General features: G+C 42.4%; 1 protein-coding gene across 2 annotated transcripts in view; it reads left to right on the top strand.

Annotated features, from left to right (window-relative positions):
- Positions 1 to 22,245, top strand: part of TBKBP1 (TBK1 binding protein 1) — a 109,315-nt gene extending 87,070 nt beyond the window's left edge. For both annotated transcript variants that reach the window (XM_060780906.2, XM_060780907.2), the window contains 3 exons: positions 16,672 to 16,790; positions 17,924 to 18,645; positions 21,010 to 22,245. In XM_060780906.2, the coding sequence (XP_060636889.2) occupies positions 16,672 to 16,790; positions 17,924 to 18,645; positions 21,010 to 21,138 (970 nt within the window). In that variant the 3' untranslated portion in view covers positions 21,139 to 22,245. The remainder of the gene's footprint in view (positions 1 to 16,671; positions 16,791 to 17,923; positions 18,646 to 21,009) is intronic.
- The last annotated feature ends 2,832 nt before the right edge of the window (positions 22,246 to 25,077 follow it).

The raw sequence follows: 25,077 nt of genomic DNA, 5'->3' as shown, positions 1-25,077 counted from the left end.
TCCTGACACGGAAAAAAAAAACTGGATAGAATGAGCCCCACGTTCCGCTCTTACTGCTTGGACTGGGGTGTTTTTATCTGTTCCAAATATTCTCCTTAGGAAACAGCTCTGTGCCTGCTCCAAGAGGGGTATTTTTCATTTGACCCCACAGTTCTGCCCCTTAGGATAATATAGACATGATTTTGGCCCTGTACACTTTGAGAGTAGGGAATATGCTAACATGATTTTAATAATGTATTTCTTTGGGTATGTACTAGACTCCAGAAATTCACCCCAAACATGGCTGAAATAGACATTCTGAAGTTTTCTTATCTTACTGCTCCCTGTCTTCCATATGCACACGAGACAGTAAACTTTGGCAATACTTTCTTTTTTTTAATGGTTCCGGGTAATCATCATCATCATCATCATCATCATCATCATCATCGTATTGTTGAAGGCTTTCATGACCGAAATCACTGGGTTGTTGTAGGTTTTTTCGGGCTATATGACCATGGTCTAGAGGCATTCTGTCCTGACGTTTCGCCTGAATCTATGGCAAGCATCCTCAGAGGTAGTGAGGTGATGTTTCGCCTGCATCTATGACAAGCATCCTCACTACCTCTGAGGATGCTTGCCATAGATGCAGGCGAAACGTCAGGACAGAATGCCTCTAGACCATGGCCATATAGCCCGAAAAAACCTACAACATCCCAATCATCATCATTATATCTTATCTGCCTTTCCCCAGTAAAAGATGATTAAAACACCCAGGTCAAATACAATAATATTAAAAAACATATATTAACATATATCAAGCATCCTCAAACTCCAGCCCTCCAGATATTTGGGCCTCCAACCCCCTAGAATTCCTGGCCATTGACGAAACCGGCCAGGGCTTCTGGGAGTTAGAGGCCCAAACAGCTGGAGGACCTGAGTTGGAGGATGCCTGACATACACAGCACAAAGACTATAATATGGTGTTAATAGTACAGGCATGGGCAAACTTCGGCCCTCCAGTGTGGGGAGGCTAAATTAACTAATTTATGAGGCTATTAAAAAAAAGACTCCAGCAAGCACTCCAGCAAAAAGCATGCGGGGAATGCGGAAGTACTTCATCAGTGTCGCAGATGGACGATGAAAGCGACAGCTCCCCGGCGGCCAGAAAAAGTTAAATAGCCTCTGTCTATGTCTGTATATGTTGTATGTCAAAATTGGCATTGAATGTTTGCCATATATGTGTACATTGAGTCCCCTGCGGGGTGAGAAGGGCGGAATATAAATGCTGTAAATAAATAAATAAAAAGTTAGACTTCAACTTTCACAACAACCAGCAGGCAGTTAGGAATTGTGGGAGTTGGTCCGAAACACCTGGAGAGTCGAAGTTTGCCCATGCCTCTAATAGAATGTAAAAGATATATTCACCCCCTCCTAGTTGTTTAATGTATGAGATGTGAAAAGGGGCTGGAACTTAAATTTAAAAATAACAATATGAGTGTCTCTTGCGGCTAACAAAATATCATGGTCCCATCTATTCCCTTGTAAACAACTTCTTTTAAATAATACAAAACAAATAGTTTGTAAGCTTGGCTTGGCCATTTCCTCTCTCCGCATAGCTCTGTTCCTCTGCCCACTCAGCCACGCTGAGGTTGTAGATAAGGTTGTGGTTTTTCAGCTCTGTTCTTTGGTTTGTGTATGATCCTGTTGATGAGGCGTGCGCTTTGCTCCTTCCCCTGCAGTGGCTGTAGATGCAGACTTCCCCCAGCCGCACAGAAACCACACAGAGAGCCCTGTGTTCCATTACACCCCTGGGGAGGAGGCTGGATGGGGGGCTTCAGAAGTGGCATGCTCACAGCAGTGAGGCATATGTTGCTCAGCTTTGGCTTGCAAAAAGAAACTCTACTGAAATCCATGGTCATGTCCTCCCCATTTTGAGATTTTCCAAAACTGATGGAAGAAAAGTTACTTTCTTGAGGACTACCACTTCCAGAATTTCTCTGCCGTCATGAAGACTATCTATTTTGACTTGGAAGGGAAAGTTCGTCCTGACATTGTAGTCTTTTTCTATTCATGACCCCAATCCACCCAATAAATTTTGTCACACCCTCGGTATTTAGGTATAAACATCAAAACATTTGGATTGTTCTAAGTTTTTCGGGCTGTATGACCATGTTCCAGAAGCATTCTCTCCTGGCGTTTCACCTGCATCTGCGGCAGACATCCTCAGAGGTCTGTCGTAGATTCAGGCAAAACATCAGGAGAGAATGCTTCTGGAACATGGCCATACAGCCTGAAAAACGTACAGCAACCCAATTGTTCTGGCCATGAAAGCCTTCGACAATACATCAAAACATTTGTTGATTATAAATCATTATTTGCAAGATTTGCTGAAGAGGCTGGTTTTTCTTTCTTGTGGTACAGCCAAAGCATTTTCTGCACAGTTCACTTGTTTACAAGTGTAAGTGGGTGGTGTTGTCAAACTTTTCATGATCCCAACATTGAACTAAGGGGGTCTCAGATGGGGCCGGGACTCAGTTTAAGAAGCAGTGGTCTAAAACTTTAATATTTCCAAGTTTTTGGGGATCTATTTGCTTATCAAGGATGAGGCCTTACTGACTTCTGAGTAGCTCAATATAGTAGTAAGTCATTGAATAGGTAGTAAAAAGATGCTATTAGATTCTTCTCCAGTGGACCTTCACAGCATTTGGTGATGTTACAATTGTATAAACAGTGCATAAAGAATCAAATTGTACCACAAGAATGTTGTTCTACAAAATCTAGCTAAGGCTTTAAAGAGCGTAACATTCATTTGTTACTCATTCCTTACACATTACTGCCTCCTGAGAGATGCCATATTAAACCTGTTTCTTACCTAACTACAGGCACTTCAAAAAGTAGCAAATCAGGGGTTTTAATCAGAGCCAACAAATCCCGGGACTTCAGAAGAGGTCCAAATACAGACCTGTTGGTCCCGGGATTTCTGCCTCTATCATCCACACTTGCTGCTTTGTTGTGGGATTTAGGGGCTCCCAAGATGGCTGTCGTGGGATGTCCATTTTTTCAAAAAGAAACTCAAGATACGAAGATGCTAATCATTGTATAAGTTCCGTTCCTGGATTATATAAGCTGCAGGGCCATCTGTGCAGACTGTGTTGTTCCTGAGTTATACATGTTTGTTCCTGATTGCTCTTATTGTGAAAGGATGTACAATGTTGACTAGTGGGGCACAATTTTGTCCTGGCCAGAGAAAATGTGTCCTCCACACATTTCATGAAGTTTCTGATACATAAACAAAGTTCTTGCATTCTACTCAACTGTCAGCTTCTTTTTAGGAACCGATCAATCAGGAACAAACATCTAAAACCCAGGAACAAACCTAGATAAGAAATCCCGTGATTTCTCTGTGCAGGGACTTACAGACATTCGAAGATGCAAATTTTCAGCTCAGGTCCGGGATATTCCTGCATCTGAAAATCTTGCATTTTTGCTGTTTGCAGCAATTGCTTCCGTGTTTACACGGAATGGCATCTGGCCACCCTTCTGGTTCGTATGGAAGCTCCTGGGATAAAGATACTGTCTGGACAGGCCCTACATTGAGCTTTCCAGCTTATTTTCTTCCTCACAATTGCAGAATGGCACAGATTGTTGCTGTGATCTTTTTCCAGATTGATCAGAGTTGCCTCTTCCTGCCCAAATATTGAAATCTTCATTAGAATCAATGTTCTGAGTTTTGGTGTTTGGCTGTCATGAACAGGACTTTTTAATTAAGTCTATAAGCCACATTTGAGTTGACAACAAGTGGAAAGAAAAGGATTTTGTAAACAGATGCAATAATTTGTATTTCATGCATAAATAGTATTTAATAAACCAATCCAAAAATTGCTAACATTGCGGCAATGTGACTAGACACTGATAGGTATAGAATACTGACAAAAGATTCCAGTATAAAAATAATGGTTTAACAGATTTTATCATCGTAAACTCTTTGTTTGGCCCCATCAAAGCCAACCACAGCCTCAGGTAGCAAAGGCTGGATTTGCAGAAAGGCTGCAAACCTTCTGCTCTTCTTCCTGAGTCTTCCAGCCATTCCTTTTGCTGGAGAAATTGTGGAATCTGTCATATGGGCTCTCTGTCCAGCATCCCCTCAAAGCTAAGCTGCTGACCTCAGGTGTTGTTTATAGTGCTGTGCACTCATCAGTGCTGAAGTCAGATTCACCTGCCAGTCCTGTCAAATGCTGTATGAAATTCTTATGGTCGGTGCTCTCTTGTTTTTTGCCTCAAAAAGAAAAGTTGCTTGGACTTTGGGTACCTTTAATGGATTGTGATATAGTATTTATAGTTATTTGTAATTATCGTTGCCACTCAGTTCCAATCACAACCATGTTCTGAAAAGATGGCTAGGGGGATCACAGAGGAGTATTTCCATTTTAAAGGAGAAATGCTGGAGCAGAACTTTGAAACACTGCTGTTTTTGGACTACAACTCCAATAATAATAATCATAATAATAATAATAATAATAATAATAATAATCTATATATATAAATTTGTTAGGGGCATCCAACGAGGAAACAAAACTCAAAAACCCCCCAACGAAACTTAACCAAAATTCCCATGCCCATAACACAACCCACAAGGTACAAACATATCTACTCAAAATGAAAAACAACACAACAACACACTCACAAAACGGCAAAACAACAAAACTCAAAAAAACCCCAACGAAACTTAACCAAAATCCCCGTGCCCATAACACAACCCACAAGGTACAAACATATCTACTCAAAATGAAAAACAACACAACAACACACTCACAAAACGGCAAAACAACAAAACTCAAAAATCCCCCAACAAAACTTAACCAAAATCCCCGTGCCCATAACACAACCCACAAGGTACAAACATACCTACTCAAAATGAAAAACAACACAACACACTCACAAAACGGCAAAACAACAAAACTCAAAAATCCCCCAACGAAACTTAACTAAAATCCCCGTGCCCATAACACAACCCACAAGGTACAAAAATATCTACTCAAAATGAAAAACAACACAACAACCCACAAGGTACAAACATATCTACTCAAAATGAAAAACAACACAACAAAACACTCACAAAACGGCAAAACAACAAAACTCAAAAATCCCCCAACGAAACTTAACTAAAATCCCCGTGCCCATAACACAACCCACAAGGTACAAACATATCTACTCAAAATGAAAAACAACACAACAACACACTCACAAAACGGCAAAACAACAAAACTCAAAAATCCCCCAACGAAACTTTACCAAAATCCCCCGTGCCCATAACACAACCCACAAGGTACAAACATATCTAATCAAAATGAAAAACAACACAGCAACACACTCACAAAACGGCAAAAGAACAAAACTCAAAAAAACCCCAACGAAACTTAACCAAAATTCCCATACCCATAACATAACCCACAAGGTACAAACATATCTACTCAAAATGAAAAACAACACAACAACACACTCACAAAATGGCAAAACAACTGAGCATGCGCATTGGCGCACAGCCGCAAGTTCCCTGGCGCGCGCACATGGCCTTCCGGCCAACGTTCCCTCTGCGGAAACCATGCCCACTCCAAGCCCCGCTGCGCCGCTTCCTGCACACACACACACCCTGCCGCACACACACACGCAACCCCACGCTCCATCACTCCCCCCGCCGCCGCATACACACACGCAACCCCACTCCCCCCGCCGCCACACACACACACGCAACCCCACGCTCCATCACTCCCCCAGCGCCGCACACACACACAACCCCACTCCCCCTGCCGCCGCACACACACACGCAACCCCACGCTCCATCACTCCCCCCGCCGCCGCACACACACACGCAACCCCACGCTCCATCACTCCCCCCGCTGCCGCACACACACACGCAACCCCACACTCCATCACTCCCCTGCCCCAATCTTACCTCCTTTTACTTCACGCCACCTCCAAACCCCACCCCGCCCCTTCCCGCCCTGTCAAAATCTAGGAAAGACAGGAAGGAAGGAAAGAAGGAAGAAAGAGAAAGGGAGGTAAAGAAAAAGGGGGAAGGAAGGAAAGTTAGAGGAAGAAGAAAAGGAAAGAAAAGGAAAGATGGAAGCAAAGAAAAGAGAGACAGCAGAAGAGAAAGAAAAAGGGGGAAGGAAGGAAAGAGATAGAGAAAGAAGAGGAGAAGGAAAGATGGGAAGGAAGGAAGGAAGGAAGGAAGGAGGGAGGGAGGGAAAGAAGGAGAGAAAGAGGGAAGATTGGCCACAGCAATACGTGGCGGGTAAAGGTTGTTATTTCTATTATTATGATGATGCTATTGTTCCTATGAGACCCTTTTAGGGGGAATGGGACAGGTGTCAGGTCCCGGAGGCAATGCACTGCATTATTGTTATTGTTATGATGGTGGTGAAATAAAAGGAAATAAATAGTGAAAGAAGGAAGCAAACAGGGAGGGAAGAAAGGCAAAGGAAGAAAGGGGGAGGGAATGAAGGAAAGAGAGAAGGATGAAACCAAGTAGTGAAAGAAGGAAAGAAAGAAAGAGGTAGAGAAGGAAGAAAGGAGAGAAAGGGGGAGGAAAAGGGGGAAGGAATAGGTAGGGACCTCTCTTTCATAATAGTCCAGATATCTACCTCAACTTTGATAAGTTTTACTATAGGCCACAGCAACGTGTGGCAGGGCACAGCTAGTAATAAATAATACTACACTTTATTTATATTCCACCCTTCTTTCCGTGGGGACTCAGAGCAGATTACAGTATAAACAGATACCGTCAAACATTCCATGCCTTGTGACAATACAATGAAACACAAACAAAGGCAAAGGCTTCTCCTTTCATTTCTGGCTTTGGAGGCAGTGCTCATCTCTGGCTGTGGGAGAGGTGCTATTCTCCATTTCCCAGCTGAGAAGCCTGTGTTGTCACCTCCTGATTGTGAGACTGGCATGACTGCTTGGAGCACCTTATCCCTTTCCCGCTGAAGCGATGCCTATTTATCTACCCACATTTGCATGTTTTTGAACTGCTAGGTTGGCAGGAGCTAGGGCTAAAAGCAGGTGCTCACCCTGTCCTGCAGATTAGAAATGGCAACCTTCAGGTCAGCAGTTCAGCAGCACAAAGGTTTAACCCATTGCACCACCACAGCTGCAATCTCTGAGTCTTTATGGTGGAAGTTTCCAAACCTTTTGTTACACAGTTTTTAGACACACATCATTTCACAACACAATCGTTCATGTTTTATTAGCAAACCAGAGGTTAAACCAGCCCCTTATAGGAGATGTGGACATATACCATAAGTACATTATAATAATAACATATAAGGACTCCCTGTTAGCTCAGCGGGTTAAACCACTGAGCTGCTGAACTTGCTGACTGGAAGGTTGGCAGTTCAAATCCAGGGAGCGGGGTGAGCTCCCGCTGTTACGCTCAGCTTCTGCCAACCTAGCAGTTCGAAAACATGCAAATGTGAGTAGATCAATAGGTACTGCCTTGGCAGGAAGGTAACAGTGTTCCATGCTGTCATGCTGGCCACATGACCTTGTAGGTGTCTATGGACAATGCCCGCTCTTCAGCTTAGAAATGGAGATGAGCGCCATCCCCCCAGAGTCGGATACGACTATACTTAATGTCAGAGGAAACATTTACTTTTAACTTTTATGGGGACACAACATATCTCATGAAAACCTTTCATAGGTTTCCAAACCTTTTGTGCTGGTTACACAGTTTTTAGACACAATCATATATATATGATTTCACATAAACTCGTTATATTTGTGTGACACTTGTACACTGCAACCAACACACCAATGTGTTGTGACAGAGTTTGGAAAGCTATGCCTTATGATTCAGAAAGTAATACAGTCCTTGCATCAACTCTGACAAACATCCCATACTATTTCTGTTGGTGTAGGAAATAAGTCAATATGAGACTACAGAGTGAAGATTTCAGGAAAAAAATTGGTATAGCTACAGTAATCAAATGTTGAGGACCTTTGAAAACCTCTGTAATGAAAGAATCACTCAATTGCAGAGCTCTTTCACACACTTAGATGTCCTTCATCAGTTGATGACTGGACCCTCCAGTGATAAATATTGTGTGAATGGATCATCAAGGAACAAAGTTTCATGTGGTATCATTCTGAGTGTCATTCAACTTTGAACTGTGTGTTGGAGAATGGGAGAAATGGAATTATGTGTAAATCCATTTCCAATCTGATTCTCAGATCTGGGAAACATGACCTCTATTCAAGACAGACCTTTGGAAAAGAATCATTGCTGGATCATAAATAAGCAGGTTTTGGAAGCCAGTCTCTTTTCACCCATTGAACTCTTACCTTTTATGTTGTTGTCAGAAGTATTCCACCTTTTTTCTTTCGCCCACTCAGAAATCTTTTTTATGAAAAGCACTAGTTCTTTAAAGAAACATTTACAAAGACTTCATTTGCTTTGGTTTCCTGCAAGGATGCAAAATATCAGAGGTGTGAAATGCAAAAGTACCTTTTGCCCATTTTAACGCTGGCCTCCACTGCACACTATTTTTGCCCATTAGCACTTTCTGAGAATAGTATTTTGTGGTACTTACCTGGCGTTATGGTCAGAAACAAACCCATCTCATTTAGTTACCATATATATATTTTTAGACAAGACCAATTTTATTTAAAAGGTTCAAACGCAATGGTGGAATTTGTTGTGAAAAGTTTTTTTTTAAAGTATGGTCTGCAAGATGAATTGAACAGAACATCAGTGTTTTTTGTTTCAAGTGTTAGGGCTGAGAATTTCTGGTGCATTATATGATCTGTATTGGGACCTCAGATTAATCCTGTATTAGGATTGGGAATCCTGTGGTCCTTCTGATACTGTTAGACTTCAACTCCTAGTAGTTGTAGCCAACATAGTCATAGAGTTGGAAAAGACCTCATGGGCCATCCAGTCCAACCTTCTGCCAAGAAGCATGAAAATTGCATTCAAAGCACCCCCCGAACAATGGCCATCCAGCCTCTGCTTAAAAGCCTCCAAAAAAGGAGCCTCCACCAAACTCCAGGGCAGAGAGTTCCACTGCTAAACAGCTCTTCCTAATGTTCAGGTGGAATCTCATTTCCTGTAGTTTGAAGCCATTGTTCTGCGTTCTAGTGGGTGAAAGAACATAATAAATGGGAAACATGCTGGGATTTGCAGTCCAACATTTTCTCTTTCTGTGTGTGATTCCCCATCTATTTTGTATATATAGAGAGGCTGGGGCTGCTCCAGTGGGAAAGGGAAAGAGGAGAGGATAGTTCATTCAGCACATGCCCAGAGATACTCTTCACATATCTGACTGCTCCTGGTCGTTGCTTTTGAACATTAGTCCTGCATCAAAGCTTAGTGCTATTCTTTCATTTTAAAAAATATGACCTTATGGGCTCAGTAAATGGAAGAATAATGTATAAATATGTGTTGAATAACAACAACAACAACAATAACATTAATGCATTGTTGAAGGCTTTCATGGCTGGAATCACTGGATTGTTGTAGGCTTTTTCTGGCTATATGGCCATGTTCTAGAGGCTAGAATGCCTCTAGAACATGGCCATATAGCCCCAAAAAAACCTACAACAACCCAATAACAATAATAATAATTTCAATCAGTCAAGCTAATACGATTGCACTGGGAAACAAGCTACTTTTGCACCAATTAGAAATTGGTAAAATCGGCATAAAGCATTAACATTTCCCTTGCAGTTTAAGCTATATTCGTAGTATTCTGAGTGACACAGACATTTATCAGTTCCTGGGAAACTGGTTAATACTATGAATGATGCACCCCATAATTCACATCGTATTTTAATGCAGATTTAACGAGATTGCAATCTCACAGCCCCAGTCTCTTCCAAACTTTTTCAATGTGAAGATGATAGCGGCCCAACTTACAGGGGCGTATTTAAGGATTCCTAACATGCGACATGGAGCCCCCGGTGGCTCAGTGGGTTAAAGCACTGAGCTGCTGAGCTTGTTGATCGAAAGGTCGCAGGTTCGATTCCGGGGAGCGGTGTGAGCTTCCGCTGTCAGCCCTAGCTTCTGCCAACCTAGCAGTTCGAAAACATGCAAATGTGAGTAGATCAATAGGTACCGCTCCGGCGGGAAGGTAACGGCGCTCCATGCAGTCATGCCGGCCACATGACCTTGGAGGTGTCTATGGACAATGCTGGCTCTTCGGCTTAGAAATGGAGATGAGCACCACACCCCAGAGTCAGACATGACTGGACTTAATGTCAGGGGACTACCTTTACCTTTACCTAACATGCGACATGTGAAGTGATCTGAGTATTCAAAGAGCATGCATAGATCTTGCTCTATGCATACAGTTCTCTGGATCAGAGCCTTGAAATGTAGAGTTAGTGGGGGGTTTTCAGTTTCTAGGTGAATTTTAGCTTAGGCCCCTTCCACATAGCTGTATAAAATCCACATTGAACTGGATTATATGGCATTCTGGATTCAGATATCCCAATTCAAAGCAGATATTGTTGATTAACTGCCTTGATACTCTGGGTTGTATGGCTATGTGGAAGGGCCCTTCATTTATCTAAATACCTAGGCTACATAGCTGTGTGTTCATTGTTGACTGTGTTGGTTGTAGTTAGTGCTATGAAGCCACAGCTGCGGCAGTCCCATTCTCTTAGTGTTGCATGCATTTTTTCCCCTGTGAACATAAGGACTAGAAACATTTCTTTCTGTCAAGTGAGAAAGAATATGCCTCTACCTATAAAAACAAATACCAAACCAGTACCACTGCTGAATGTGTAGGCATGTGAGACAAGAACGATCTTTCATTTGGACAGACTTAAATGCAACTCTAATGGCAGCATTGCAGTTGGGTTCTTTCTTGACAACTTTTTGGTTCTGTAATAATTGCAGCTTGTAGAGAACATGCAGCATTTCTCATAATGTCAGCTCCAGGATGCGGGAAAATGCACTTATTGAGATTTTACATTTGTATGTAAAATCATCACACACAAAAACCCCAATAAAATTTTAGGACATTTGTAGCATGCTCTCAGCATAGGTAATGCTCAAAACGGCTTACAGAGAAATGAGATAGAAACAAAAATAAACAATGCTATTAAAAAGTTGTGAGAATAAGTCCATAAAATCTACAAGAAGCATATATATATATATATATATATATATATATATATATAGGCAAAGAGCTCAAATTGGCCTGGAAAGATAATATGCAGCAAGTAAGGTAGGGAATGGCTTAAGTTTGTAATACAATACTTAAGTGGATACAGATAAACATAGAAGATGAGAATTTCCACATCCTTGGTGCCAGACATATCAGACAATGGGTCACAAGAGTAGCATTTGAGAGCAAAAGTCTGCTGCCTCATGTAGCCCAGTGGATATCGAATTTCCATGAATACAGTAAGCCTGACTTTTAACTAATACACACTATTCACTTACTCATGTATTTGTTGCCATATTTGGAGCCCCCAAAAAACTATTAAATCAAGAGTCTGAATATCTAGTGACAGTAGAAATGTCCTGGTCCTACTATGGACACTGGAAGGTGTCCCATTGATGATAGATATGTTGCTTTCCCAGTGTTTTCAAAATTGGTAATGGTCTTGGAGACATTCAGAGTCCTTCCACACAGTCATATATCCCAGAATATCAAGGTAGAAAATCCCACAATATCTGCTTTGAACTAGGTTATCTGAGCCCACACTGCCATATATTCCAGTTCAATGCAGATAATGTGGGATTTTATTTAGTTGTGTGGAAGGGGCCGCAGAAGTCTCATTTCAAGTGCCGCCATGGCAGCGTTTCTCAACCTGGGGGTTGGAACCCCTGGGGAGTCGCAAGGGGGTGTCAGAGTGGTCACCAAAACCCATCAGAAAACACAGTATTTTCTGTTGTTCATGGAGATTCTGTGTAGGAAGTTTGGTGCAATTCTATCATTGGTGGGGTTCAGAATGCTCTTTGATTGTAGGTGAACTATAAATCCCAGCAAATACAACTCCCAAATGTCAAGATTCTATTTTCCCCAAACTCCACCAGTGTTCACATTTGGGCATATTGAGTCTCTGTGTAGAGTTTGGTCCAGACCCAACATTGTTTGAGTCCACAGTGATCTCTGGATGTAGGTGAACTACAACTCCAAAATGAAAGGACACTGTCCACCAAACCCTTCCAGTATTTTCTGTTGGTCATGGGAGTTCTGTGTACCAAGTTTGGTTCAATTTCATCATTGGTGGGGTTCAGAATGCTCTTTGATTGTAGGTGAACTATAAATCCCAGCAACTACAACTCCCAAATGACAAAATCAATTCCCTCCCAACCCCACCAGTATTCAAATGTGGGCATATCGGGTATTTGTGCTAAATTTGGTCCAGCGAATGAAAATACAGCCTGTATATCAGATATTTACATTATAATTCATAACAGTAGTAAAATTACAGTTATGAAGCAGCAACGAAAATAATTTTATGGTTGGAGGTCACCACAACATGAGGAACTGTATTAAGGGGTCATGGCATTAGGAAGGTTGAGAACCACTGCTCTAAGGGACCATGGTGGAGACACTACTTGTAGGCGCAGAAGAGGCTCAGGGATTCTCCATAATACTGTACTTTCACAAGCAAAAGATGCTCCTGCCAATAGGGAATGCACCTTGTGGTCAATAATATTTTCTTTTACTTGATGTGTTTGGCATTGTTTTCAGGTCTTCTGGGCCTCAAATTGGGCAAGTGGAAAGTTTGATTTAGACGTAAATAAAAGGTATAGTTGAAGCTAGGATTGCAAGAAGGGAGTATAAAGCTGGAAGTCTTGGCAATCTGTAGAAAAAACATCTTTTGCCATAGCTGTGAAGGTTACTCTTGATGGAACATCTTGTCTTAGAGGTGGACATGCCATTTGTGTTATTGGAAGTTGCATGCTTTTGTTTTGTTTTGTTTTGGATGTGTACTTCTCCTTGTCAGATTATGACAGTCGTTCACAATCAGATATTTCAAGGTATTTCATGTCACGGCTTATGAAAACTTTTCAAGAAAATCTTCCAAATCTTGTGAGAAACAAATCGCACCCTCTGAGGGGAGTTTGTTGTCCAATTTAACTCAGCAGCGAAAAAGAATACAATTTAATTTTCTTTCGGCAGAATGGCATAATCTTCACCCCTGCCCCCAGAACACTGAAGAGACAATTGGCGACATCTCCATGGAAAAGGAATAGCTGTCTGGTGAAGTTAGACGCACCTCATCTCCTGTGTTTGTCCCCCCCACTTGTCACAGCCATTCAGTTTAACTCCATGGCTTTCTTAGTGCAAGACGTCCTCCTGGTGATATGCCTTTGGTAACCTCATCAGACAGGTTCTCCATTCTTATAAACGTAGCCAATATGTTATTTCAAGGTGACATGGGAGTTCAGGGCAGGAGTTTTGTGAGAGTTGATGGTTTTGTCAAGGCGTTGATGGGCAGTGGGTCAGCCCCTCAAGGGAGGAAGAGCTTCCACATCGCATCTTTGCATTGATGTTATTGTGTTCATTGGATGGACTTCTGCGTACTTCTCTTAATAATGCCATACCTAAATGCTAATCTGATTGATGGCCTCATTTATGGTTAGGGTGTTGTCTTGGATTCAGGATTGAGATTTGGAAAGGATAGGACCAAGCATTGAAAAATTAGAAATGAAACCTGTTTTTAGGCAAACTTAAATGGGAAGGATATTTGTTCACAATAGTGATTTTTATACATTTACATGTTTGAATATCTTTGGTAACTTCAAAGGTGACTTTTAGGAAGCTTTATCTCAGGAGTCCTCAAACTAAGGCCCGGGGGCCAGATACGGCCCTCCAAGGTTATTTACCTGAAACGATTTGAAACGATTTGAAAGCACACAACAACAACAATCCTATCTCATCAGCCAAATCAGGCCCACACTTCCCATTGAAATACGAATAAGTTTATATTTGTTAAAATTGTTCTTCATTTTAATTATTGCATTGTTTTTAAGTGTTTCTTGCACTACAAATGAGGTATGTGCATTGTGCATGGGAATTCATTTGTATTTCTTTTCCAAATTATAATCCGGCCCTCCAACAGTTTGAGGGACTGTGACCTGGCCCTCTGTTTTAAAAGTTTGAGGACCCCTGCTTTATCTAATATGGTGTTTTTTTTACCATCATTCCCAACTGTCCTAGCCAGTGATCATGAGAGCTAGGGCTAATAGGCATTGTAGTTCATAACTAGAGTATATTGGGTTTGGGGAAGGCAGGTTCACAGGCTACAGCACAGCCCAACCAAAGAAAAAATAAATATGTTATTGATGTTTTAATTTTTAGGCTTGTTCCTGGGGCTATTTGAAGCACTGATTCAGAAAATTGTATTGGATAGACCACATCAGCTCTAGTTTTAGATATGGTCACCATAGTTTTCTATGGGCAAGCAGATAGCAACTGGTGTATGGCAGATGTTCTGTATCTCAAAAACTAGGGGGAAATATTGCCATTTTTGGAATCAAATATAACCGGAAACAGGTCTACAATCTGAGGAACCAAAACATGTGTTGCCCTGTGTAGTAGATGACTTCTGAGCTGTAATTGTGTATCTGGGTCCAGTCTGTGGAGTTTGAGGTTCCTGGGGAAAATAAGCAGCCAATCTCACTATCTACATATAGCACTAGAGCAAAAAATGGGACACTAAACCCAAAGATGTTCATATTATGCTGCTCCTCTTGCAGAAGCAAAAGCACAACCACTGCTGTGGACTCTATATACAGAGCTACATGATTCTGTGGCTGCTTTCCTTGTGCATTTGGGTTTTGGTTTCTAACAAACAGTTCTAAACACATTATTAAATTTCTCCAAACTATGGTGACAGTGCAAGTATTCAGAAAAACATGATGAATACCATGAGGTTCGTAGTTTTCCACCACCACCTCTTCAGATTCCCTTGTGGCCCAGATGTCCCACAACGATGTGCGGTATCACAGTGATGTGGAAACTGGTTCCCTCCACATTCTTCCCACACTGATCTGGTAATGAATAGATTGGAACTATGTGGTTGGGCCAAAAACATGTGGTTCCTTGCCTCATAGAAATTACAAGATGATGTTTGTGTAGAACAACCACATGATGACCTAGATGACACAAACAGAATATATGAAATGTATCCCTCAACTTTAATGCTTTGAATGTGTCACTCATAGTGATTCAGATAATTGGTCCATTTAGCTCCACTTTCTGCCAGTAGTACCCTAGAGCAGATTTCTCCAATATGATGACCTCTGTGTGATATGAACCCCTAAGTCTTATCATCCCCAGAACGAATCAATGGCATCTAGTTAGGGAAGGGTGTCTAAGATCTCCTGGCAGTTGTTTTGCAAGTATTTCTGCTGGAGATCCTTTGGAATGAAAACATTGCAGAATACCTCACAACCTCTGAGGATGCTTGCCATAGATGCAGGCGAAACATCAGGAGAGAATGCTTCTAGAACATGGCCATATAGCCCGAAAAACCTACAACAACCCACGGCAGAATAAATTTTATGGGAGCAAAATAAGTCTACTACTGAGTTATGGTCAGTAGGAAAGGATTCTGTGGTTGAGTGCAGAGCTTGGGCAGCTATTTTTTAGGCTACATCCCAGCCAGCATGTTCAGTGGGCTTCTGGAAGTTGTTAAAAAAAAAAGGTAAATATTTCAAGCCCTAGCTTGAGCAATCCTACATGTAAAAGCATTTAAGAGTCGGACAAATTATTAAGCCAAATTTTGGAGCACTGTGAAATGAAGAATAAAAATGTTGATTAAATATATTTCTCAGGGCTTTTACATGAAATATTGGAGCCTTCGGTGGCACAGTGGGTTAAACCACTGAGCTGCTGAACTTGTTGACCGAAAGGTCACAGGTTCCCGCTGTCAGCTCCAGCTTCTGCCAACCATGTTTGAAAGCATGCAAATGCGAGTAGAACAATAGGTACCGCTCCAACAGGAAGTTAACGGTGCTCCATGCAGTCATGCCGGCCACATGACCTTGGAGGTGTCTACAGACAACGCCAGCTCTTTGGCGTATAAATGGAGATGAGCACCAACCCCCAGAATTGGACACAACTGGACTTAATGTCATGGGAAAACCTTTATCTTTTATTGCTTTACTTGCTTGAAAGTTTGTTTCACTCAATTTCTGCACCTCATCCAGCACTTTGTAGTGTTAGTCAGTCTTCTTTGCACTTTCCACCCTGGTTTCCTCCATTGACATTGAGGTGATGGGAGCTGTAGGCCTATGTGTCTGGAGGTCTCAGACATGGGAAAACCAGTATTATAGGTAATGTGGAGAGGACAGGTATGAACTTATCTGACAACATGCAGGTGCTGCCACTACAGGTAAACAGTCCAGAGTGATGAGACTTCATGTTGGGACTTTCAACCAAGCTTGAATCATTGAACCAAGGTTGAACTGGGTGCATCACTGGTTTTGTTTGGCATTCTTATTTGGAAGCTATGTTTGCAGGGAATGACTAAAAAAGACAGGTTCACTCTTTCACTTTTCCATCATTGATGATCCACAAAACGTTGGAAAGACAAAAAACAGACATCCCAAGTAGTTGGGTTAGATTAATTAATTTTTCACCCTGGAAAAATTAAATCGTCTCCTATTGTAGAAGCTGAAACTTATTTGCCTTTGGGGGCTACCCCATTGTTCTCTTTTGTTAGGGTAAACCTGGCTCTTGCTTACACAGAGCTGACAGAGGAGTTGTGCCGTCTGAGAAACCTGAGTTCTTTGCAAAGCCAGATTCTTCGGACGCTTATGCAAGAGCAAACCATCAGTGGCGGTGAGTAAGAATCAAAGAGGAGATGGTGGAGGATTTGCAGAATTTGATAGCAGTTCAAAGGATATCAAAACTTCAAACATAAATGTGTAAACTTGGGTGTTTGATTCCTTAAGTGAGACTACAACCTGAATCCTCTTGGTGACGTACAATGGCATAATGTCAATGTGGGATCTTGCAGGTCAGTGCAAGGTCTTGGCCTCTATGTGCACACACATGCATGCATACATATGGTCTAGAAAATGTACTAGAAAGACTCAAAGGCAGGGAGTAGGGAGCAGCAGAGACCCAGCCCGGAGACAAGCCCCAGGGTAAGGTCCAGTGCCTGATTTCCTCTCCCCTCCTCCTCCTCTTCCTCCTCCCTGTGTCTCCGGTGGTGGTGAAGGAACCCACAAAACAGCAAGTCCGCAATAAGCGAACCGCGAAGTAGCAGGGGAACACTGTACTTTTATTTTTAACAGTGATTTCTTTAGGACTTTGGGGGAAAAGGAGTGGGTATTCCCACAGTTTTTCAGCCCAGACACCTGAAATAGTGGGTTTATCCCATGCTTTTCAAGAAGATGCGGAATCAACCCATTGTCAAATTAATTTGCCACAAATGAAGGTTTTCCAGGTTTGCAGTGAATTAATCCCGGGTTACCAGAACCGACCAAGGGCAAGATGGATGGATGGCATCCTTGAAGTGACTGGACTGACCTTGAAGGAGCTGGGGGTGGTGACAGCCGACAGGGAGCTCTGGCGTGGGCTGGTCCATGAAGTCACGAAGAGTTGGAGACGACTGCACGAATGAACAACAACATACCAGAACATTGTCTGGACAGCCTTCTTTTTACTGCGGAAGTTTCCGCAAAAAAGGGGCTGCCTAGATCCTCCCTGAATAATGAAAATGTGCACTGTGATTTCACCATAGGTTTGTTTAATGGGATTACCATACAGGTATTGTTATTTCCATTGTCTTTTCTAACATATGTAGCATGAATTGTCTTTTATCTCACTCACAATTAGACATACACGGGCTGCAATCCAACCTCTCCTCAGTGTAGCATAAATGTGTGTGTTCCCTACAGCTTGGAACATCTATTCCTTCTCCAAGGTAGCGCCTGGCTCTCCTCTTACTTGTTTCTGATCCTTTCCAGGCCAGCGGCACTCTCCCCATTCCCAGCGGCATTCACCTGCCCACCAACGCCGTTCTCCAGCTCCGCAGTGCACTTCCCCAGCTCAGCAAGGAAGACCCTCCATCCCTCAATGCCAGTCTCCGGCCCTACAGAGACGGTCTCCAGCACCACCCTGTCAGTCTCCAGCTCATCAGCGCCGCTCCCCAGCTCCACCTCCTTGCCAGTCACCCGTCTCTCAGCGTCGTTCTCCAGCTCCGCCTTCTAACCCGTCTCCTGCCCAGCAACGTTGCTCACCATCCCTCAATTGTTCATCCCCTGCCATCAGTTCACAACACAGGTCTCCCGGTGGCGAGAGAAGCATTATGGATCTGGGCTATTCCAAACCCTCGAGCCACCACATCAAAGCAAGCTTCCAAGGCCGTCGGAGCTACTCGGAGGTGAGCGATGCGGCTTTGTACCAGCAGAACCGCTCTCTCTGGCTGCAGCCTGAAGCTTCCACCTTACCAAAGCACCGTCCCTACGGTGAGGTTTACGCCAGAGACGCCTTTGAAGAGCACTTGCGCTTCGAGAAGCAGTCCTCAGACGAAGACGACTGGGCCCTCCCAAGTCCCCCCAGCCCTGAAGCAGGGGGCATCCGCTGCGCCTCTTTCTGTGCAGGGTTCCCCATCCCCGACACCTCCATGCACCGGACTGATGCCTCGTACTCCAGGGCTGAACATGCCCAGTCCTGGCCCTCAATCAATGTAAGCAATACCAGTGCCATCTGTGTTCTGTGCCCTCCCTTGCCCCGATTTAGGTGCACTGTGTCGAATTACTAAGGTACAAACAAATACCCATTCTTGTTTTGCCTCATTCATTTTCCATCCAGATAAAGGTTGTGGAAGGTTGGTGGGAAGAGGGGAGGAACTGCAATATTTGAATGTTTCTTATGTGAATGCCTCAAACCCAAATATGTTGTCAGCACAGATTCTTGGTGAAGGACTAAATATTATGAAGGCTGCTGTTTCTGTGGTGATGGTAGCCATCATGAAACTTTGAACAGTGGGGTGACTGACTGACAAAATCTCATGGGTCTTGGATCATGGAGCTAGAAGGTCATATTTTGTAGGGGTTTTTTTTAATGTTTTCAGGGCAATATATGTTACACTGAATTGTAAAGTAATATTTCTGTTTAATAGCGAGATAATACTAAATCATATTTATTTATTTATTCATATGCATCTGTGATCCATTGAAATCCAATTCAGTTTAGCAGTTCTGGAATTCCGTCTCATTTGAACACACTTTCTTCTCTGCCTCATCACCACCACTTATTAGCTGTTCTCAGAACTTACTTCATAGTAGCCTTCATGAATCTTGAAATATGGACTGTTGTGTGTGAAACTTGATTTTAGAGCAGTAGTTCCCAATCTTTCTTTGACCAGGAGCCACTCTCCAACATTAGTACTTCATTGGCGCAGCGGGTTAAAGCCCTGCGCCAGCAGGACTGAAGACTGACAGGTCGCAGGTTCGAATCCGGGGAGAGCGCAGATGAGCTCCCTCTATCAGCTCCAGCTCCTCATGCGGGGACATGAGAGAAGCCTCCCACAAGGATGATAAAACATCAAAACATCCGGGCATCCCCTGGGCAGCGTCTTTGCAGACGGCCAATTTTCTCACACCAGAAGCTACTTGCAGTTTCTCAAGTCACTCCTGACATGACAAAAACAAACAAAACAAACACAAAACCAAAATGGTTACAAATCCATTTTTAGTCAACTTTACATTTGGTTTGGTTATTTGGGGTGCTGATTCAGGAAATAACCACATCAGCTCTAGTTTCTGATACAGAACATATGCCATCCAGTAGTTGCCATCTGCTCGCCCACAGAAAACCATATTTAATAATCTAATGCTGATTTGGTAGTAGCCCCTGATCTTATTTTAGATATCACAGCCCACAGGTTGGGAACCATTGTTTCCGAGTGACAGATAGGAAAAGGGGAGGGATTGGCCAGAGTTTGCCTATTAGGAATGCACTACCAGGTGTTAATGATGACTGAAATTAGGCATTAAAGAAGGTTCAACCCAGTAATGTGCAGATGTTGGAGAAGTTCTTCCTTTTGGCCTAGAACTCCTTGAACCCTATGGCTAATAACTATCCTGTCTGTGGATGCCAGGTGCTTTGTGTGCAAAAGAGTAATATTCTTATGTTATGATTAATATCACATTGGTAACTGTTTTAGGAGCAAAATCTATACCATCTGATTGTAAGGGAGTGCTCCTTGAAGAATGCACAAAAACATTGTATAAGACTAACCTAACTCTTCAACCCAATGAGCTGTTAGTTATCTAAAATATTTTTCCTCTATCCTTTTATTTTCTGTACCAGTCGCTTCCAACCTTTGGTCCCCTAGGTGTTTTGCTCCTAGAATTTCCTACAGTTGACCAAGTTGGCTGGGGCTTCTGGGAACTGAGGACCGTAACACCTGGAGGACCAAAGATGGAGGACCACTCTACATGATGTGAGTGCTCCAATGCCTGTCAAGTGTCCTGCTCTTGTAGAAAGGCAAAATGCAATAAATAAATAAAATAATCTAAATTCCCATAGTATAAAAACACAGTATATAAACACTGAAATTATCTATAGCTTTATTTTTTACAACTGGATGGCTACTACTACTACTATAATTTCATCATGTCCTAAATAAGTTACCAAAAAAGCTTAGTTCACAGTTCTGTGCATCCCCTTCAGGAATTTCCCAGAGCCACTTATGGTATGTTCTTTCCCTGCTACCCGAACTCCCTTTCTGTGTACTTAAAACTATCATAGACTTCTCTCTTTAAAAAGGGACCAGTGTAAGAAGGAAAACATATGACTTGCTGTGAAAAGCTCTTTTTCACAGCAAAGATTAACCTCCACATAGTGGCTTATTTATTTATTTTTTGCATGTGACCTTGCACAAATGTACTTTGCTGATCAGGAGTATATATGAGAGGTTCAGTTTTCAGAATACGTTGAGCTCTCATTTCATCTAAAAATCATAAATATTTATTAGTTTGGGTTTATTTAAAAAGTGAAATTTTCCTCTAATGTCCATTCCTTCTCCTACTCTATTATCCTGCAGTTGCTGATGGAGACGGTAGACTCTGACATCCGAAGCTGCCCTCTCTGCCAGGTGGCCTTTCCCATTGGTTACCCAGACGATGCTTTGATAAAACATATTGACTCACACCTGGAGAACAGTAAGATCTGAGGCCTGGGCTGCCCTCCTTCCTCTTCTGGCTTCCTTAATGAGACCTGCCCACCTCACCCCACCCCACCCGTCTTGGATGCTGCATGAAAAGTGGTGGTGCAACAGGGGCTCTCTCTAAAATACCTCCAAGTCTCCGGCAGACTGAACCATGAAGAATTTTGCCTCCCTCTTTTGTCCTCTTCTCTTTGCCTTGGTTTGTAAAGTGGGTTTTGCCTCTCCTTCCTGCTCTTTCTGAGCAGGACTTGCAATATTTCTCCAATGGTTGGACCATCTCTGGAGGTAGGGGAGGGGGTGAGGAATATCCTCGAACCAGGCTGAGCAGGGCATAACAACCCAACAGCTCAGAAGTGAGGTTGCCTTCTGGGGGGCTCTCTCTACATGGTTCAGTTTGGGTGTCTCTGGAAGATCTCAGGGTAGGATGAGTGAGAAGTCACACCTGGTTGCGTGTTTTGGGGTGGGATGCAGGAACAGACAAGATGGACTGCAATCGACTGAGGGCACAGCCTGCCACTCAGAAGATAAGAAATCAAAAGGTTTCATTTTGTGCCCGTCTTGTGGAGGGATATCCAAGTGGGTCAAATCTCCCCACCTTTTCAGCACCTAAGAAGGGCATCTGGGTTGGTCAATTATCGGACATAGAAAGCCTTGGCCTCCAGTCACTGGTTCAAGTGTCTTCGTCTTGGTCTTTTACATTAAAAGGCTACTTTTAACGATGCTGCTGAGAAATAGAGCCAACTTCCAGAGGTGTAGCATGGACGTTCTTATGTTTTTGCACTGGACATTACAACACACAAAGCTTTCCCCACCGCCACTTCCAAAGGAGCTCCTCCTGGCCTCCCATGCTATTTTCTTGTGTGTTGCACTAGAGGAACTGTGCGTCCCTGACTGGGTAGAGCTCCAGGAAGTGTCCCCGCGTGACTGTCCGTGTTCTCTTTTGGTGACTGTTTTCCGCCTTTCTCATAAACACCCTTCTCACCTTGCTTTAGATAGTTCCTGTATAACAAGAATGGTACTCACCACATTCTGCCTCATAAATCTCTCGCAATGACAGCATGTTGACACTGTTTTCGACAACAGCATAAATGTAAACACACTTTCCATATCTGACACCCATGGTTTCATTCTTTCTCTTTCTCTGGCCTTACTGAGCATATTTTTTGCTGTACTGATCTAAAACTACAGGCATGTTCCGGTTGATCTCTTCCTTCCGGATGTGTGGTGCCTCCATATTGTGAGAATTGTCTCCTTTAAAAACAGCCTGTGCATACATCAGGCTTTGCTGAAAAAGAAAAAAAGAAAAAAAAAGAGCTGCACGGAAATTCTCCTCTTTAGGCAACTGTCTTCCTATCACCAGGTTCTTTATTAACAAATGTATGTGTTGAGATTTATAGACTGCCTTATCCCAAGAGGTCTCAGGATACCCAGTGGCAAATAGACACGAGCCTTTGTGACTCACTATCTAATTCATGTGGAACGTAAGAGGAGAATGGAATTTTAAAAATGAGACATGGAATTGAAATATGCTTTATTAATATTTTATTCCTTTATGCTCACTCCCATAGAGCTAGTTGTAACCCAGTCCAGTTTCTGTTTCTGTAGATTTGAACCTATCACAACAGTGTTGTTTTCCTCCTTTTATCTTGAGTATGATCTCCCTCCTGTTAAGGTTTCAAATTTCCACATTTCCTTTCTTTGATTCCTATTTTTACTCCTCATTCAGTATGTCCACATAATATTCTCCACCCCTTACACTGAATCTTGTCTGTCCTAAGGGTACAATGATGGCAGATCCATGTTTTCAAAGGTGAATTACTGCCAAACTTCCATAAAAACAGAGTGGAGAAGTGATTCCAGATGGGGAAGTGGCTGGCAATAGGGTGAAGCTGAACCTTTCCTTGTCCACTTCTTCTCTCCCTTAATTTAACACCCTGCCTCTGGCTGTTTATCTCCTAGCCAGACTTAGGTCCAGTCCTGGAGATCTTACTATGGGGTACAGAATGTATGGCATTCTAGATGCTGTGGGACTGCAACCGCTACCATCGCTCGCTACTGAATGTGTAGGCATATACTGATGGGAGTTGCTATCCAGCTTCATCTGGAGGGCCACATGTCCCCCATCCTTGTCTTGCTACATACTTTGTAAAAGTGAATCCGATTTTTCTTACAAATGTATGCTAAAAATAAGTAAGATTCCATGGGACATGTCACTTTGTCTCAGCCACTGAGCATTTACAAATTGTGTGTCTCTTTATATACAAGGGCTTGAAGTCGATTCCTGGTCTTACCTAAAGAAGGCCCATTGAATAAATGGGATGTACCTATGTGTTGCTTTATTACACTACATAACACAATTTTTGTTCCTGGGTTATAAATGTCATTTCCTAATTGGTTCTATTATAAAAATACAGAAAAAGGTTTATTAAACTTTTTATGGGACAACCTGCAGAATATTTTGTTATAGATTTTCAGTGAATATCTCATCGAGCCTCAACCAATTCAACATAGTTTGTGACAGCCACAAAAATTAAGTTTATTGAGTACAACAACTACTTTCAAAGTATATACTGCACAATTAAACAGGAAATAACACTTTCAAACCAGGAACAGAATTTTTGTCAAATTGTGTTACATAGTGTTATTCAACAATTCATTGAATGAGTCTACTCTTCTTAGGCCTAATAAGCAGGATTCCAGTCAAAGTCTCTAAGAACCTCACTAACTTCACATTAATCTCTTCTAAGAAATAAGTCTAGTTTAAGAGGTAAACAACCTGTCAAGAATTTTACAACCCAATAAGGACTGGACAGTTGTTATATATCCTCACTCATTAAGGTAGCCTCTCTCAACCTGGAACTCTCCAGATGTATTTGACTCCACTTAATTCTTCCCATTGCCACATTAGGAATCATGAGAGCCAGGTTGGAGAAGACCAGCTTAAGGAGTACATTTTTCAAGGACCAGGACCACTTACCTTGGTTTTCATTTTCATCTGGGCACTCCTATTGAATGGAATGATAATGTACCCAAGTCCCTTGCAAATATAGTGGATGTTCTAACATGTTGTTTCTTATTTATACATTCTGAATTTGTTCACCGGCCATGTTTTTGCCATGCCATCCCAGGACAGTTATGGGGCTCTTCCACATCAACTTGTTTGAAGGTTCTCCAAAAGTGTTGTCCCCACAGACTGTGGTAAAAGAGGCACAGAAAACTTGTATTAAGTAGAGTTGATGGACATCCAGTCTTACTCTTGTCTTGGTCAGATTTGTAGCCTTTCTCGTCTTACTTTTCCCCAGTTAGAAGGTTCACATGTTGGTTGTGCAAGAAGAGATGTCTTCTGGGAAGCTGGCCTTTGCAGAACATATACTTTACTCTCTGTCAGCTGACTTAGGATCTGAGTTTAACAGCCTGTTCCGCTATCATCTGGGAAGTAGTTGGAAATGGAATTCAGGGATGTATTTTCCACTCATTGTAATAGTATCTATTTTGAGAAAAATTCTCCCACTCTAGTGACTTGTAATGGTGTCTCCAGAGCAGCCTGATATAATTCCTCACTTTACTACATGGCAGGGCTGCTTCTGCTTGAGCCAGGTCAACATTATTTTCCCTCATCTTTATCACCAAAGTTTAGTGACACAGTTGCCACATGGAGCCATGGTGAGTCTTCCTCTATGAGAATGAGTTGTGTAGATACCTCTGCAAAGTGTCTTCAACTAAAATTGTATAGTAGTAAAAAGGTGTCTGGTAAATGCAGTGATTTTCCTCACATATGTGCACAATTCACTGAGTGGATCTATTTAAAATGGAGCTATTCACTTGGCACCCATGTTGTATGGGCCTTCCCTCATACAGGCACTGAGAACTAGCCACGGAAACATTTCATCCTCATGAAATCATATTCTTTCTCTGATTATGTGGGGATTTTTTTAAAAGTGGGAA

This window comes from Anolis sagrei, chromosome 6, assembly GCF_037176765.1.
Source record: "Anolis sagrei isolate rAnoSag1 chromosome 6, rAnoSag1.mat, whole genome shotgun sequence".
Taxonomy (NCBI): domain Eukaryota; kingdom Metazoa; phylum Chordata; class Lepidosauria; order Squamata; family Dactyloidae; genus Anolis; species Anolis sagrei.
This window is presented reverse-complemented; position numbering and strand designations above follow the sequence as displayed.